Source organism: Cyphomyrmex costatus, unplaced genomic scaffold (genome assembly GCF_001594065.2).
Source record: "Cyphomyrmex costatus isolate MS0001 unplaced genomic scaffold, Ccosl1.0 scaffold164, whole genome shotgun sequence".
Classification (NCBI taxonomy): Eukaryota; Metazoa; Arthropoda; class Insecta; order Hymenoptera; family Formicidae; genus Cyphomyrmex; species Cyphomyrmex costatus.
The window spans coordinates 987,346-1,004,581 of record NW_017275653.1 but is presented as its reverse complement, the minus strand read 5'-3'; the positions used below and the strand labels follow the sequence as shown (position 1 = coordinate 1,004,581).

General features: G+C 35.7%; 3 protein-coding genes across 3 annotated transcripts; 1 reads left to right on the top strand and 2 right to left on the bottom strand.

Annotated features, from left to right (window-relative positions):
* Nucleotides 1-2,358: 2,358 nt before the first annotated feature.
* Nucleotides 2,359-9,534, bottom strand: Ir93a (Ionotropic receptor 93a). Its single transcript, XM_018537054.1, has 15 exons — nt 9,438-9,534; nt 9,178-9,336; nt 8,417-8,512; nt 7,357-7,506; nt 6,997-7,220; nt 6,589-6,753; nt 5,804-5,971; nt 5,280-5,513; nt 4,866-5,039; nt 4,416-4,490; nt 4,107-4,254; nt 3,490-3,841; nt 3,103-3,234; nt 2,559-2,716; nt 2,359-2,456 (listed from the first exon to the last, which is right to left on the bottom strand). Exons 1-15 carry the CDS (start codon nt 9,532-9,534, stop codon nt 2,359-2,361), a joined length of 2,430 nt encoding a protein of 809 aa, XP_018392556.1.
* A 2,429-nt stretch (nt 9,535-11,963) lies between these two features.
* Nucleotides 11,964-14,800, top strand: Dok (docking protein homolog). Its single transcript, XM_018537075.1, has 3 exons — nt 11,964-12,164; nt 12,960-13,133; nt 13,250-14,800. The coding sequence occupies exons 1-3, from the start codon at nt 12,093-12,095 to the stop codon at nt 14,675-14,677; spliced, it is 1,674 nt and encodes a 557-aa protein (XP_018392577.1). The 5' UTR covers nt 11,964-12,092; the 3' UTR covers nt 14,678-14,800.
* A 1,662-nt stretch (nt 14,801-16,462) lies between these two features.
* LOC108771731 (DNL-type zinc finger protein) lies at nt 16,463-17,212 on the bottom strand. Its single transcript, XM_018537093.1, has one exon. The coding sequence runs from the start codon at nt 17,020-17,022 to the stop codon at nt 16,498-16,500; it is 525 nt and encodes a 174-aa protein (XP_018392595.1). The 5' UTR covers nt 17,023-17,212; the 3' UTR covers nt 16,463-16,497.
* Between the last annotated feature and the right edge of the window lie 24 nt (nt 17,213-17,236).

The following is a 17,236-nucleotide window of genomic DNA, read 5'->3' as shown; positions in this document are numbered from 1 at the left end:
GCTCAAGGCCCGCTCTTGAGGGGGCCCGTTCGAAGACCGCCGATTACCACCGCGACTTCTTAAGTGGCTAAGGTCGTAATCCCCGTTAAATTGCGCACATAGCTTCCCTCCAAGCCGTCAATTCCTTTTCCTGCCGCTCTTCGTCGCTATTCTTTTAGAGGCTTCTATCTCCCAGCGTTTCGACAAGAAGGGGATCTTAAGTATGTCGCTGCATCATCTGTGCTTACGATTATGATCTCGAGTACCATTGCGGAACGTGAAATGTGTGCGTGTGCGTGCTCTATTCACGATTCAATGACAAAGATATTACGAGTCCATTGAAGTAAGTATATCAGTGGCCGAAGGATATTGTGATGACGTAAATAAACTTCTTCAGGATTCATATTATTTGATCATATTGAGATAAACGTCCCAATAACCCAATAACATTTTTACATAACAATTATTATTATTATTAATCTCAAACGATTTTTTTTTAATTACAATATTATAATTTAATTAAAGATTACAGTTAAATTATAATATTATATTTTAAAAAGTATTTGAGATTAATAATAACCTTTATGTAAGTGTCTGATAGGTACATGTCGAATCATTGGAACATCTATCTGACTACATTTTTAACATCGCTCATGTAAAATTCAAACATTATTGATTGAAACTAAAGAAAGTTCGAAGAAACGTTACTTACGGGAAATTAATCGCTTTACTTAATTAATTGAAATATCATTTATAATTAATAAAGTGAAAACCATATATTAAATTTCAAAATTAAATTAACTAATAAAAAATCGGTGATATAATTAATTAAAAATAGATATGTCGCGCTTTCGTGTATGTTTTTTTTATACTATTTCGCGTGTCACTCGTTGGTGCACCGACTCCGTTCGTAATATGGTTCGTAATACACTAATCGAACGAGCCTCGAAAATTCCTCTCTTCGTCGATCGGCAACGATCGCACGTCTATCCGTGCCGGCCACAAATATTCGAAAATATGCGGATATTATCGCGCGTGATAACGGTAGTGGCGATCGGCGGCGGCCGCACGAAGGAGTACAGTGAAGGCGCGGCGAGGATCTGCTTTCGACTGATCCAAGTAGGAGGATCTCCGCGAATGAGGCATTACGTAATATCGCGGTGACTTTTACTGCGCGCCGCGGACGGCTGCTGAATGCGCAATCCAGAATCCAGGATCTGACGCGCGAGCCAACAATGGTACGAGACACGGATCATTATCCTGCGCACGCTAAGCACAATGTCTTCGCGTGCGTTCTTTCTCATTTTTTTGTTTCCTCTTCCACTGCATCCCGATTTCGCTAGCGAAGCGGATTATTACCGGCATCAAAACCGGGGAGTTTGGCGCAGAGTCACGTATATACTGTGTATCCTCGTCTACACACCGAAAGAACGATTTTGTTGAAGTATCTAAAAAAGCCATCAGATACAAATCTGAAAATAATTTTGTCGTATCATTAAAATAATTATATAGGAAACTCAAGCGTGATGAGCAATGCTGAAAAAAATTTCGACATTCTAGCAATCAGTTTGAATGTCCTACATATTAATTTTCATAATGCAACTATATGTTTAGATCTGACAAACTGAACTTTTAGATATTTCAGCAAAATCGTTTTTCTTATATATCTCTGCCCACGGTACTCATCGAACGTTTCTAAAAGCACATTGAATCGGAACAATTCAACCCAAACTTGACGATAATTGATGTGCAATTCATTCTAGTCAGTTTTAATAGTTCGGTTACAACAAAAGATGGATCGATCAATGTAATCGTAATAATAAAGGAATCATCTGCTATTTTTAGGATTTTTTTGTTTTTATTGCAAAGAGAGAGAGAGAGAGAGAGACAGAATGTTATTTAAAGCAGTAATTTACACATAAAACTAATGTTTATCCGACATCTAAGTAATTACTTTAATAAATATAATGATAGAGAATACTCTTTTTTATACAATAAAAGAATCATTTTTTTTAGTTGGTTCTATACTGCGTAATCACATCTAAATAATTGGTTTTGTCTCAAGGATAAAACTTGTAGCGTAAAAACGTATACTACTTTACATCAATTTGCAAAGAACTTTCTAAAGTTTACTTTAACTGTAAAATAAGTAACTGTCAAAGAATCTGTGTCGTCTAAGTACATAATTTACAATTAAACAGTCGTTACATGTAGCTCGAGGAGTCGCTCTATACTTAAGCGAGAATGGTCCCTGCAATTAACACTAGATAATAAGCAACGATAAAGTCTAATTGCGCATGCAGATGTTCTAGCCGTGAAACTATTTCGCGAGAAGTATAGAAGCGTTTAATCTATCATCTATCCTCGGCTGTGTCCGATTCAAGAGACAAAAGGTTGAATCAATTTACGCCGCTTTGACACTTGTCGTTTATGGCAGCAAAACTCGCAGCATAGAAGAAATATCGATCCGGTCACACCTGGAAAAAGTATAACAACGAGGAATTGCTTTTACTCCTACGAGGTGTTATTGTTATACTCTCCGAACGGCGGTATCGCACGCAGAAAAAAAGACACATTACCCATGAAAAGCACAAAAAATATGCCCTGCATATCCGTGACGTTTACTTTGCGTTCTTCTACGGCCTGATTGGAGAAGCTGTCCGAACATTTGTCTTTCACCGGTATTTGCTCCGCTATCCACTTGTTCATTAATCCAGACTCGTGCATGCGGTGTAACCTGAATAGCAAAGCTTATTCACTTATTCAGTTAATAATTAGCTTTGACAAAATAGCAGATACCCGCGGATGGGATTATTACCGAATTACGACAGTCAGAAAGTGACGATCAATCGATAGCAAAGATGGAACTTTATGATAAATCCAATGGAATTGACGTGTAATTTACATATCATTAAGAAACTGTATTTGATTCAGCAGTAGGTACATATAAAATTGGAATGAATACAAAGAAGATAACATGCAAAATTATAAAGCGTTCCATATCATTAAAAAAATTAGAGAAAGTTAGAGAAAAATTGATAATGATAAACTACTACAACAGCGTATGAATATTTTAATACTGTTGTGAGATTAATGTATAATAAGACAAATTAATTAGCTTACTCAGCGTTGATAATCTTTGTGTAAGGACTATCTTTTGCAATAATCATCGCTATGGGCTCGTCCATAAATTGATCAGTGCTCAAAGAAAAGGCGCATCCCTTATTTAATAACAGGTCACTTCTCATCAAGAATCTGCTCAGGTAATGTATCGTTATCGTCATTCCTATCGGACGGACTAATTCATTCTATACGTTCGGTATATATACAGGGTGAAATATTTAAAAGACCCTATCTTCATTTATCACGAAATTCTTCAAGAAAATAATTATAGCGTTTTATAAGCTAAAGATTTAGAGATTTATATACAAGATTTCTGAAGAAAAGTTTTATTTTATAAACAAAAGTTTATTTTAAAAAATACCGATTGTTTGTATATTACGAAATTACCTCAATGTGCTCCTCCAGTCAATTAACACGTGCTTGCCTGCCTTTATTTGCTCAATCATTTCAACTTGCTGCGTCGCATTATGAATTACAGCTCGCTTCAAAAGAATATGATACTTTTCTTCATCGGAATTCTTTAGATACTCCTCTAAAAAGCTGCCATTAGGAAAGCCCCAGGTTAATTTACTTTTATGAGCGATGAGATCATCTATGGTCAGCATGGCAGTGTCCGTATTTGGGAATGTTAGGAACGCGACCAAGCTTCCGGAATAGGTTGCTACCAAGACCATCACAACCAACCACCAGACACCAACCAACAGGCGAGCGCTATCGGAATGGGGTAAGTACATTCCTCCTAAAATCATTCGTAAACACCCTTGTATGTGTCCTCCAGAAAGGAACGTACGATTTCGTTTTTGTATAAAAATAAGCATAAATGAAACGAATTTTCTTCAACAAAAACATCAAGAAGCTAGTAATTTGAAAAAATAAAATATTTCATAATATAATGAGAAAATGTAAGAATAAAAATGTTGTAAAGAAATGTTTTAATCTGAAACACCATATAAAATAATAGCGAAATAAAAGTAGCACTTCCAGAAACAAGTGGATGCCTATACCTTGCTGAAGAAGGGCTCCGTAAACGTACCATACGCATTGCCAGGAGGAGTTGAGTCCCGATGTCTTCGTGCTGCTTGGACTGTACTTGTGAATCAGGTACAAGATCGGGCCCATTATCATAATGGATGCTGCCAGGCAGGCCCATGTCTGCAAGCAAAACTAGCCCGCTTGAAGGCGTTGCAACAAATACATTGTGAAAATACAATGTTATCCTATTATATGTATAACATAATACATAAAATGTAATTACATAAACTACAATTTCTAGAAACGTAAACTGCTGCGGCACACAGAGGTACATATTTTACCTCTTTAGTAAAGGGCTCCGTGAACAACAACGCTCTGGAAAGTTGGCCCGGTTTTGCAGTTAGGAAGCTATACGACTGCATAAAAATCGGCAAGGTAAAATTGATATGTTCCTTTCCGCGATCATTCACGGTGTACGCGCAGGCTGCAAGAAGGACCTTTTTCTCCTGGATCATATCTATTATCTGCGATGGCATTTCTCTCGTTGTCGACATTAACACCTAACATTTCAAACACTTATAGTATCGAGAAATTATTGAAAAATGAAATTAATGCTGTGCATCAATTGAATAATCTTTAGAACGAAGATCCTACGTAAAATGAAGTTTTACGTAAGTAGTTTATATAATACAATAATACTTCAGATTTTTTTTATTATTTAAAAAATAAATGTTTTGTTGATGTTATCAGCATTTGATGAAACTTAAACTTTGTTATACGCATAGCTTTACCACATTGGCTACAGTCTCGTTATGAGTGAACTGGACGGTCTGATTGGCCATCGGGCTGAGCACGGTATAAGTGAAGTTCAGTTTTTTCCCCAGATATTTTACAACGTCAAAAAGGAGTCCTCCATATTCCTTTTCGCCAGAGTTAGACAACGAGATAGTTTGCCACGGCGGATTCTGTGTAAAAGGACGGAATTAATGTCCCAACGAACATATAATTATGTAGAGAATTAAACTGGTTTAAATGTAATCTTGTTACGGACTCTCCAAATTCAAACCAACTAAACAAAAAACACCAAGGATTTACCTCGTTGATTGGCACGTTATTTATTATTCAATTATCAGTTATTATTTGACGCTCTATAGCGTATGGGTGTCCTTTGTTGAGGGCAGAGAATTAAAGAGATCTTTACTTACGTGATACGTAGCGATCGGTACTCTGATCCCTCGGAAGCCGTGCACTACGTGCGGAAAAAGAACGTCTGTAAAATTGGCACCTAGAACGGGCATCCACGTTCCCGATTCGATCAAGTGCGCGACGTTTTTGCCGTGAACAAAGAAGTTTCCCCATGTTATGGCCGAAGCGAATCGCCAAAACAGACATTTACTACAAACGCCGTCCGTAGAGAAAGTATCCTCGATTAGCTTTATCTGTAGAAAATAGAATATGTGTAGAACTTCCGTTAAAAAGGATGATATAGATGCGATTTCTCGATCGCGAAGATTAACAAGGCAAATTTTTCAGAAAAAAATTCTTAAATCTTATATCTAACAACACTACAAGATTAATAAAAAAAGAACAGAGAAATTTAATTCTTAGAAATTTAATCAATCTGATTGTGTGTGTAAAAAATAACAGTGCGGATTGTCAAACAGTTCCGAGATATCACTTCTACATCATCAATTCGAATGACATCAAACATACAACCAAAGATCCGAACTTTAATACTTTTGAGAACTTCCTGACGTCTTTCCTGCTTGTTTAATCGGACGAGTTCAAACTCCTCATCGGTCATATGACTGTATAATTCTACTTCAGTCATCAACGACATTTTTAAACCGTTACCCAAAGCCATAATCAACTCTTGGATATGACATTTTAAACTGACCTAAAAAATTTCATTTTTTTTCTTCAAAATATTGGATCGGGAAAAAAGTCTTTTCACATATAATATACGTAAAAGAACCTTTATTTTATAATCTTCGTTAAAAATAAATAAAATTTAATTATAAAAGAGGATTTTGCAAAAAAAACTGTATTTCTTAAATTTCTGTGAATTTGATAATTTTTACATATTAATAAAAATTACGAGTTACGAAAAATGAAAAATTGTCTTTTCATTTTGTGAATCTTTCACATGCCTAAAAATAATTTGCAAAAATTTTCGATTATCTATCGTAAAAGTGCTTGAAGCTTTTCCTATAAAATCCTTTTTTAAAAATGTTCCTATGATTTTTTGTTCCTGAATTATTCGCGAGTTAAGTAAAGGAGCATTCTGATTTTAATTGCTCGATCATAACGCAGTTAAAAATCATCATACCGCAATTTAAAAAAAAAACAGATTCTTAAAGTTGAAATTTTGCAGTATCGATTGATATAATTGCAACTAAAAATTCGCAACAAATGGTGAGTCGGAAAGAAGGGTCCTTTTACATATATGTTTATCTCATGTATTATAGTTAAAGTTATTGAACATACAATTAAAAAATAATTATAATACATTACATTGCAATGTGTATCGCTGTCTGTCACATTATAAATAAAAGCTACATTGCTGCCTTCGGTCAATAAATTGACGAAGCTGGTAATATTTGTAGAATTTCGTACTACACTATCAGTGATGACATAGAACCACTGGCTGTCGGGTAGGGCCATATTTAAAGACTTTGTCTAAATATGTAAAATTTACAATTAAACTCGAGAAACTCAGAATAGAAGTGAGGTCTGAGGTGTGTTCATAATTAACAAGATTCCTCGCATTTAACGTAAAGCGCAATGATACATTTTTAAGATTTATACTAGAAAATCAATTTTATAGCCAAATTAGTCAAGGGCTTAATAAATTATGAACTACCATAATATTTCTAACTTTGAATTAGTGCGAAATATAAATAAAGCTTTTATTCATCTTACAACTTCCATGACATCAGCCGCTGTGTCTATCGTGACGATTACCAGAAAGCATTTTCCCAATTGTTCTACGTGGAAGCTTTGAAGCATGTCTTTTATGTGGTACCTTCTGTTACGTTCAGAATCATCGTGCTTAAAAGTAAATAACGCTCTGGAGACCAGGTTAAATTTCTTGTTTGGCAATGAGATCGACAATGCTTTTGTGACTCTGCCGATCGTGTCCCTATCTATAAGTTGTCATAAATTAAAACGTATTTTTATAATTTATTTTCGTATATTTATTAGTGAAGATGCCGAGAATTAATGTAAAGGGAGATTAAAATGGGATAGAAAAATAAACAATTAATGCTTAAATTGCATCACCGAAAGTATCGTCGTGCAGTATGTTGACATTGTTCCAGAGCAAAGCGTCGACCGCTCTTATATCGAAGAAGATCTGAGATAATTCTTTGCCTGGCAATATTAAGGGGATACTCACACCCTCCGAATCAGGAAGCCGTGGACAGTCCTGATCTTTAAGTAAATAAAATAAAACATACCATATTTCATGACTTTATCAACAATACACCACAACTTGTATTCGCTATTTAACATAGTCTAGCGATGTAATGAAGCACAGCATCAAAATTTCTACGAATATATATGTACATAGGTTGTTTAAAAAAAACCGAACTTTTGCTCTAGAAAAAAATCAAAAGAAGTATTTTTATAAATACGTTTTTTTATTCGAAACAAGCTCTCTCTGCAGCAATACAACGTTCAGAACGAGTAATGAGCGTTTCAAAAGACTTTTTTCAGTTCTTGTTTTGGCACCTCATTCAGTACTGCGGTCACGGTGGCCTCAATCTTGGAAATGTCCTTGTAACGAGTCTCTTTTATTGGCATTTTAAGTTTCGGGAACAGAAAATAATCACAGGGAGTCATCAGGCGAATAAAGCGGATGATCACGACAATGCCTTCTTGAGCCAAAAATTGAAGAACAGCGTTTGTTGCTCCATCGCGGTTTTTCACGAAAGAACGATTACGCGCTACGCAAAGAATGGTTATGAACCGATTTAAATGCACGATCGATAATAAAATGTTCAAAATGTTGAATTCTGCTCGTTATAACTGAGTGGCGCAACTAGTACCTGCATTTCTAGAGCAAAAGTTTAGTTTATTTTTAGACAATCTGTGTATATGTCTCATTCGAAATTAATGAGACAAACTGTATCACGTTGACGTAACACGATGCAATTTGACGGATGACGGTAGATAACAAAATTAAGAAGAACAAGATAACGATATTTGCAAATACCTGGCGGGTTAGTCACCAACTACACAATTGCGCGATTCAACGCTTAATAAGTTTATTCTTATCTTAATGAATAAAAGAGGAATTTTCATGTACAGTTTTCCTAAAAGTCTCTTTTTATGTACATACCTGTTATTGCTAAATGTATGAGATCCTCTTTACGAGCTGCATCGTGAAGGCTCCACATTTGATAACAAGAGGCCACGGATAAAAGCACCGTAAAATCTTCGTGTGTATTAAATATAAATAAAATTTTTTAACTTAATTGATTTGGATTTATGGACAAGCTGATTTAAACATTTAACCTTTAAACTCCTTTTCGGCATAGCCGGCTTTCTTTTTTCATTATTCTTTTTCCATTATTTTTTAATAAAAAAAATGCACAGTAAAAAATAAAATACTAATTTTTACTAAAAGATGTATAGTGGACCTTCAAAGGCACACACACACACACACACACACACACACACACACATATATACAAAAATGTTAAAATTAACAATTTTGTGTTAATTAATTTACATTTTTGCATGTCTCAGAAAATTTACTATACTTTTTTTTTAGTTAGAATATTTTTTAGTTAAAATAGTTTTATAATATTTTCATTTTTATTAAAATTATAAGAATTGTATTGAGCTGGGTATGCCCATGAGTTGTTTTTGTAAATATAGTGTTTAAGAATTTCGTGTGTAATGATCCTACAATTCCTATACTGTTTGTACCGTATTCTTATTAAATATATATTAAATATTGCTAAATATATTATAAATATTTCATAATATTTTAGATGTATAACTCACATAACTCACACAGTATAACAAAGCTGAAGCAGACAGCGTTATAATTGTAATAATATTGAAATATTTATCCAATGTATTTTCGTTACTTACCTCGAAGATTCTGTATCTTCGTTCCTCGAAAGACGTGTACATCAATATCAGCCATATGAATGTCTTCTCTCGTAATTGCTGTGATAAAATTGTAAATATTTTTTACTATGTCGCGATACTCGGCTTTATTATCGAAGAAAGCCTTGTCGATAACGACCGCTGCAAGATTCAAAGAATATTTTATTAAAACATATAATATTAAAGTGTCGATATAAAAAATGATATAAAATATAAAAAAGGAAGAAGAGAGTTTTCCATACCCATCGAGGCATTAGAGGATATCAGCGACGGGAAGTCATTGAAAGCATCACCCGAATTTAAGATCCACGCGAGGAAGAAGACGGGAATCATATCCATCGACAGATCGTATTGAAGCCTGTCGCGCCAACCGGTCGATATATAAGCGAGGACATTGTTTAATAATATATAAGTTTATTACTTTTACAATTCATTATTATCACATTATATAACCGGAACTTCGTCAAGCCTGGTCGAAACGCAATCGTAAACTGAGCACGCGTTGGCTCCGTAGTTTGTATCACGAATCAAGGAAAAGGTCGATTCCTTTAATAACTTATCGCGGAACGATCGAATCTCATCACAGCTTGGAAGTCTTGGAACGAAATGCATCATTGGCCTACATGAACTAGACTGAATTGGAAAATCATCATCACGGGGAAATAAGATGCGTCAAATATTCAATGTTTCCTTGACCCGGAAATACTATAGCCACAGGATAAAAATTATCATCTCTATGGTTATTTCAGATTGTGTTAAGATAGAAGGAGTTTCTCGCGAACTAGACATTGTTTTATTTAACAATACGTTGTAGTAATTAATTTAGTAGTAATTAATATAGATTTCAGATACTATATTGTATTGTGATATTATCTGAAAAGTAATTGCATCGCAGTACTGCAGCTTATGATAGAAATATCATGTACCTTTTCAGTAGGTGATTTCGATTATTATTTTTCTTGATAATTTTCGTGATAATTTCGTAACAATATTAAATTGACTCTTTTGACTATATGTACATATTTTTTAAATATAACTGCAGATAATGTTATTCTATAAGGATAAAGACTGTTTTTGCGTAAAATAAATTTGCAAGGTAAAAACTGTGAAAATGCATAAATCTGATTATTTGACATCAAACGGAAAAATTTGTGATCATTTTTCTTGAGATTTCGATGAAGAATCTTCATTAAAAGTGCCATTATAATATATTAATCACCTTCTCGTCGGTTTGTATTACTTTTTTTAAGCAAATAGAATTTCTTATTTAACATTTCTTTCACAATATAAAAGAAAAATATCTGTAGAATTAATAATACATATAAAATAATACTTATAAAATAGTAATAAAATGTTTAAGGACTTGAAAATTTCATATTGGTCTCTTCCAGAATTAATTTTAAACGCTGCGAAAGCACTACGTAAAAAGTAGAATATGTTAATGAAAAGTCATTCAAGAGAGATTAAATGAGTTTTTTATTATTCAATTTTATTATATATTATCTGTAATTACTCGATATCTCTAGGCGGAAGGCAAAAGGCGAGACGGAAAAGTTATAAATGCGTTGCGGTCTACCACTTCTCTCCGTTCGATGTTAGCATGTGATAAGAACCATCCATTGTCTGCGTTCTATTATAAATGCCTACGCATCAGGAATAAAGAACCGAAGTATAGAATCGAAAAAACGATGGAAAAACTTTATTGCAGAAGAATTAAAAACCTATATATTTTTTATTTAAATTCTTTGTGCATTTTATGAGAAAAATTTTTTTAATCGATGCGCCTATCGTGAAAGCTTTCAACTTTCCCTACAAAATTGTTTTCCAAAAATGTTCCTACGATTTTTGTTCCTATTCGCGAGTTAAGTATAAAGGAACATTCTGATATTGATTACTCATAACTTCGTTAAAAATCATGCCGCAATTAAAACGAATTGTTCAGATTCTTTGAAGCTGAAACTTTGTTAATGATATAATCGTGGTGGATTGCGTGCGGAAGGGTCCTTTATATTATATGTGTATAAAAAGGACTTTTTCTCCAACATATGTTATATAATTTTATTACATATTTATAGTTGTAAATACGGTAAATACTGCGCTCGGGAGTACGCTGCCGCGCCGGCCGCGCTGAGGACAGCGATTCGAACGACATCATGCGTGCGCGCGTGCAGTCCGGTGTGCTATTCCGCCGCGCGTTGGTGCGGACGACGGTCAATCGCAGCAGACCATCGCAGACGTGTCCGCCCGCGACGAATTGGGTGTTTGGGAAGCACGCTCTAGTACGCTACGCGTACGGCGCGGTGCGTAGCGCATATGTCGCCCTGTGCGTTATACGCGAAACGTCATACGCGTCGTACGTATACAGCGCGGTATCGGCATATACGGATTTACGGAGTACTTGTCCTGCATCTACTGGCTGGTCTGACGATTCTCTCCAATTCTCTCGTTCGCGTTCGCGGTAGTCACAGAACATATACGCGGTAGTCACACATTGGCGAGAAGTGTTATAATATCTCATCTCCTCCTCTCTCTCTCTCTGTCTCTCTCTTTCTCTCCCCGGCCTGGCATGAAATGTCAAGCGTCCTGCGTTACCATGGGCTGACTGTACCAGTAGCTGTCAGATCGCGCGTACGAAGAGGCGAGAGGATCGCGTGAGACACCCGGGGAAGTATCCCGGGGGAGAGCGACGACGAGGAGCGGAGACGGGCAGATCGGAGTGAAAGTCGAAGTAAAGGATCGCTCGCTCGTCTCGCGCGGCTCTCATCTCCCCTTTTTCCCCGCTGCGAGCGTGTTTTCCCAGCGGACGGAACAAAGGGTTTTCGCCCGCGACCACGAGGAGGCGACCCGTCATCGTGCATCATCGCGCCGACCCGTGCCGATGTTCGATATCGCCAGCGATGGAGCCCGAGGAGCCTCTCATGCAGGGGATACTGCTGCTACCGCCGCAGGGAATGCTAGGCCAGCTCAAGGTTGGTATATTCGCGACAGAGATAAACCTCCGTGGGATGCACCACGTTTAACGCGATACGCGATATCGCGGCGCACCGTCCGTGAACGGCTGTTTCCCTCCCTCCTTTCCCCTCCCGCTCTCTTCCCTTTTTTTTTTTCGCGCTTCTCTTCCGCTGCTTGACCTGCAACAGGTACACACGCACGCCACATGCCAACACACCCTTTAAACGGTCATTTAAAATATGCAGCGAATTGCATTTTACATTAATAATAACAATTGTAGCAGCTTCACTGAGACCATGAGATCATAGGTAACTTTAATATAAACCGAGTATAAGTAATACACAAAACAGTAACAAAACAAGAAGTGATAACAAATATAGATATAGAAGAAATTATTACAAATATATTCTGTCGCACTTGCATTATTTAGCTCAGTAATTATTCAGTTAGCTCTTCTCAACTTCAATATTCTCTCTAATATTCTGTTAATGTAGATTGACTTTAATCCCGCTTCGATTTACTCTATCTTTTTCTAATTTTTGAAGCTAGAGAGAAATAAAAAGCAAATTAAACTGAGAATTAGAATTAGTAAGAGTTAGTAAGACAGTGAGCTGAAATTTAGTGAAAGATGGGACAATCCTTAATTCTTAAAGATTGAAAATTGAGCCACTCTTTTTCAAAACCGGCTCAGTTTTCACTCTTTAGAGTGAAGATTCTATTCTGGAGAATTCAGAGAGTCGATAAAATATGTTTATTCCGTATACATTTATATAACAGGATTTCAAGCGAACATACACATCCATTTGTTTCAGAAAACCTGGCACAAGAGGTTTTGTCAGCTTTTCAGAACGAGTAACTACGGGATCAAACGCGTCGAGATCTATGACAATCAGGAAGAAGCGATAATGCAGTCCCACTCTCCACGTATCATCACGTTGGATGCCTGTATAAAAATTGCACCCAGCAATCAGTCGCATGTCTTTACCGTACGTATTTATTCTGCCCTTGAATTCGTTTCTGTGTCGCTTCTCTGTCTAAACCAATTTTTCCCTGCAAACTGTCTCTAAAACGATAGTTTTTCATGTGTCCATATCATACACAGGTAGTGACTAAATCAGGAATACACTATTTTGGCTGTTACTCGGAAATTGAGATGACTCACTGGATCACAGCGTTCCAATTAGTCGCATTCAAGGACAGTGTGTCGAATCAAATAGAAGAAAATAACGATCTGTATTGCACTAGTGGAGAGGGTGTTTTTTCCGTGAAAGTTGTAGAAACGGATGCGTCTAAGCGGTGTGGACTGGAAACGAGAAACTATACTTTGGTTGTTGCTGCCGTGGACATGAAGTTGATGGACGGTGACATTGTTCTATTCACATGGCCATACAGGTATATCAGGAGATACGGATATAGAGATGGAAAGTTCATCTTCGAGGCTGGGAGAAAATGTGAGTCCGGCGAGGGATCCTTCCGTCTGGAGCATGGTAGCCAACAGGAGATCTTCCGATGTATGTATGCCAAAATGAAGTCCATGAAGAAATTGCTGGACGAGGAAAATAATCCAAACGTAGAATGCAACGACACCCAATTCCAGGCAGCTCTATCTATGGAGCCTGGCTCTAGAGCGGCTTTACCACCCTCTTCAAACAATTCTAGCAATTTGATCGATATAGATTTTTCTACGCAAAGTTCTCAGAAGCCCGTGACTTCGTCGTCGAGTATGGATTCTACAATCTCATCGAGCAGATCGATAAATAAGTCCAAGCCTGCCAAACCACCACGAAAATACGTTTTTCCTAATCTGCTCGAGAAAAAATGTCTCGACTCGACGGAATTCCTAGATTTGCCTACATGCGGAGAATATAGAACTATAAGCCAAGGTAATTCCCCGGAATTATCTCACAAGAGTATCAACAGTGTTATGCGCGAGAACGAGGAGAAGCACTCGTACGATATAGTGGAAATTAGGAATGACGCTTGGAAAACGCACGGTATCGATAGCGTACATCATACGGAAAGAGTAAACTCAAGTCTACCTGGCGAGAGAGATAAGGAGAACGATAACGACGATTTGCAGTATGAAGTCATGATGCCGATACGGAATCAGGATGCATTCCAAAATTCGTGCAAAAGTAAATGCGGCGATAACGCAATCATCACGCCATCGGTGATACAAAGTGTCGCCAAGACAGACGAGTCGGATTACGACAAATTAGAACACTTTGGGTCCGCGACGAAACTTAGTCAGAAGTCTGCGTACAAGTATACGAATTCCTCGCAAAGCATACATTCCAACATCTCCCACGGGGAAAGTTCTAATCTTGTTAATCCGGCGTGGTCTAATTACGAGCTCGTCGAAGATATGTCCGGTATCAGGCTAGCCGACGACAGCCATCTCGGTTATGGAATTATTCGGAAGAAGCCGGATCTTTCCGACACAGCTTCCACGGGTACCGCGGGTGGTCCACAGCATAAAGTTTTCAACAACAGCGAATATGCAATTGTATCGAAACCAAAAAGGGTATAAAATACCCATATATTCGAGTATCCTTTCAAAATACGACGACCATGCCACAAAAATTCGTTTCTACACAAAATTCTTATCTCTTTGTAATTACATATTTGTAAGGATATGAAAAATATGCTAGTCTATACCGTGTGTGGTTAGAATAAAAGTATTTCTCTTGCTTTATAAAATGATTGGCACGCGTTGCAAAATGATAAAAATAATTTCATTATTTTCGCATTGTCACATTTGTCCCATATTTTTATTCTTTTTACATTATTTTTAGAGACTAGTCTTAATTTCTCTTATAGATACGAGATATCTAGAAAAGTATAAACGTTCAAAAATTCCATAAACATTCGTACCTTTGTATGAAATATACATATTCTATATTATTGATTAGGAAAGCTCAAAGTGATTAGTATTTTATTTAACTACATTCGACTGATTTATCAAAATACCTGTACAGTGCCTTATAGAAACAAAAATGTTTTAATTGATGCCAAAATGATACTAAATCATTATAAATGTGCAAACGCGTCTTTTGATATTGAATATATGTATTGGTGTACTTAGAAATTTATTATTACATATATTACAATTATAATTTTTTATTGCTATTATTTCTATTATTTACTCTCAACTATATCACTGTTATTGTTCTTACTCTACTCTATTATTATATATATAGATAATTCATGTTTATTATTATATCTCTGAACAATTCAAAAACACGTTTATTTTCTATACAGGCATGTTATAAATTTGATTCGTTTAAACAGTGAATTAACAGATCATCACAATTGGATAAACTTTAGATATTTAATATTATATGCTGCCTCAATTTTATATACATATATTGTATATGTATAATGAATATTAGTGTTTTTATCGGCGATCGAATCGATCATTTGTCTCTCTTATAATATAGGTATTAATTCTATCAAAATTATTATATTGTGGATTTGAAAAGATCCAAAATGTTAAAAGTACAAATTTTTATCAAATGAAATGGTGTATACCTAGTATATACATACCTAGTATGTATCATACATTACAAATATCTACGAAGCAAATGGGCTGTTCATTTATACGATAGAAACCACTATTATTCATTATGCTTAAATTAATGACTACAAGTCATATACAATAATGATATAAATAAGAATAAATACCTAATTTTATATATTTTTTTCTATTTGTAGTCTTTTTAAAAAAAAGTATATAAAATACCACAATGATGTTAAGAATTTGTTAAGAAGCCATTTGTAATAATATGTCCTTTGTGCCAAACAAATGGTCTACCATTGATTGAAATATCGATTAATATATATATATATATATAAATAAATAATTATTCATAAGAACTGCGCCAATCAATAAATTCTAAAATATATTGAACAGACATGTAAGATAAAAATTATTTTTAGAACAAGTATTGTTAGACTATTTTTAACAGATAAGTATATTTAAAAAGCTATATATATGCGTAAGATTGATTCTTATGTGTACATCTTCTATTTCTTTTGTTTTTCGAATATACCAGTAATGTAAAAAACAAAACAGAAAATATCAGTAAATTTGAATCTACAGATGAATTTTGTTGTTTTAAAATGATGTTCCAACCAGTGCAACAATACTTTCGTATTAAACTAAATTAAATTAATATGATTTTTTCAGCATTTTTAAAACTTACATACATTTTGTGGCTGTATTCATTAATGTTACATATTATAAACGTACAAATTCTGTAATAAATTTATAACAGAACATTTTATACTTGCATACACTTATTATTCTACTTTTGTTTGGAAGATAAGGATTAGTATTCAAAAGGAGTTTCAGCTTCTCTGTGATTTCTCAGTTATTTTAATTTTATCAGAGCATTCGTCATCTGGTTCTGTCTCACTATCATTCTTGTTCTGTGACTTGAACTCCTCTTTCGAAACAGCCTCATAATAGCCATCTACGTCATTCATTATCTTTCGAACAGTTTCCCCCTTCAGTTCCATGATTTTTTCGATGTTCGTTTTTTTACTTATTTCTGAGAACCATCCTAAATTATCGGCAATGAGGTGATTGTTCTTGCAACCTTCGCATCTCACTATCACCACTCCTTTATTGTACGCCAACTTTGATATCAGCTTGCTTGTTCTCGTTTGACATTTCTTGCACGTAAACATCAGCCTCAATTTCCCCTCTAATTTGCCCAATTCTGTGCGAGTGCTACTGTCCTCGTGAGTGAGCCGCACGTGACGGAGTGCTCCGATATTGCTCGGTTTGGATGAAACTGCAACATGACATGCTGCATGTCCAGTGCGTACTACACGTGCACCAAAACGTAGGATCTGTCGAATGGGCAGCATCTCAAGCTTGGGTCCGAGTTCCTACAGGAATAGGAATTTGCACACCCGACGACGTCGCACCGCGTTCCGTCACGCGGTTTTCGTGACGTAAAAACAAAATAAGCTTCGCACGGTTAAAGTATTGCGAAATTTTTAGACTTATGCCTGAGATTACCAGAGATCTCCAAAAAAAATGCCAAGAATCTGATGAGAACGAATTAAATAATTGTCCTTA

Bases quoted from the DNA above. Each gene is read 5' to 3' on its own strand.
- Ir93a (XM_018537054.1), bottom strand. From the start codon at position 9,534: ATGGATATGATTCCCGTCTTCTTCCTCGCGTGGATCTTAAATTCGGGT. The intron at 3,235-3,489 runs GTAATTTCGTAA...TTACCTGAGCAG, and splicing joins GACTGGAGGAGCACATTGAG to ATTCTTGATGAGAAGTGACC. The intron at 2,457-2,558 runs GTAATGTGTCTT...TACTTTTTCCAG, and splicing joins ATTTTTTGTGCTTTTCATGG to GTGTGACCGGATCGATATTT.
- Dok (XM_018537075.1), top strand. From the start codon at position 12,093: ATGGAGCCCGAGGAGCCTCTCATGCAGGGGATACTGCTGCTACCGCCG. The intron at 12,165-12,959 runs GTTGGTATATTC...CATTTGTTTCAG, and splicing joins GAATGCTAGGCCAGCTCAAG to AAAACCTGGCACAAGAGGTT. The intron at 13,134-13,249 runs GTACGTATTTAT...TATCATACACAG, and splicing joins ATCAGTCGCATGTCTTTACC to GTAGTGACTAAATCAGGAAT.
- LOC108771731 (XM_018537093.1), bottom strand. From the start codon at position 17,022: ATGCTGCCCATTCGACAGATCCTACGTTTTGGTGCACGTGTAGTACGC.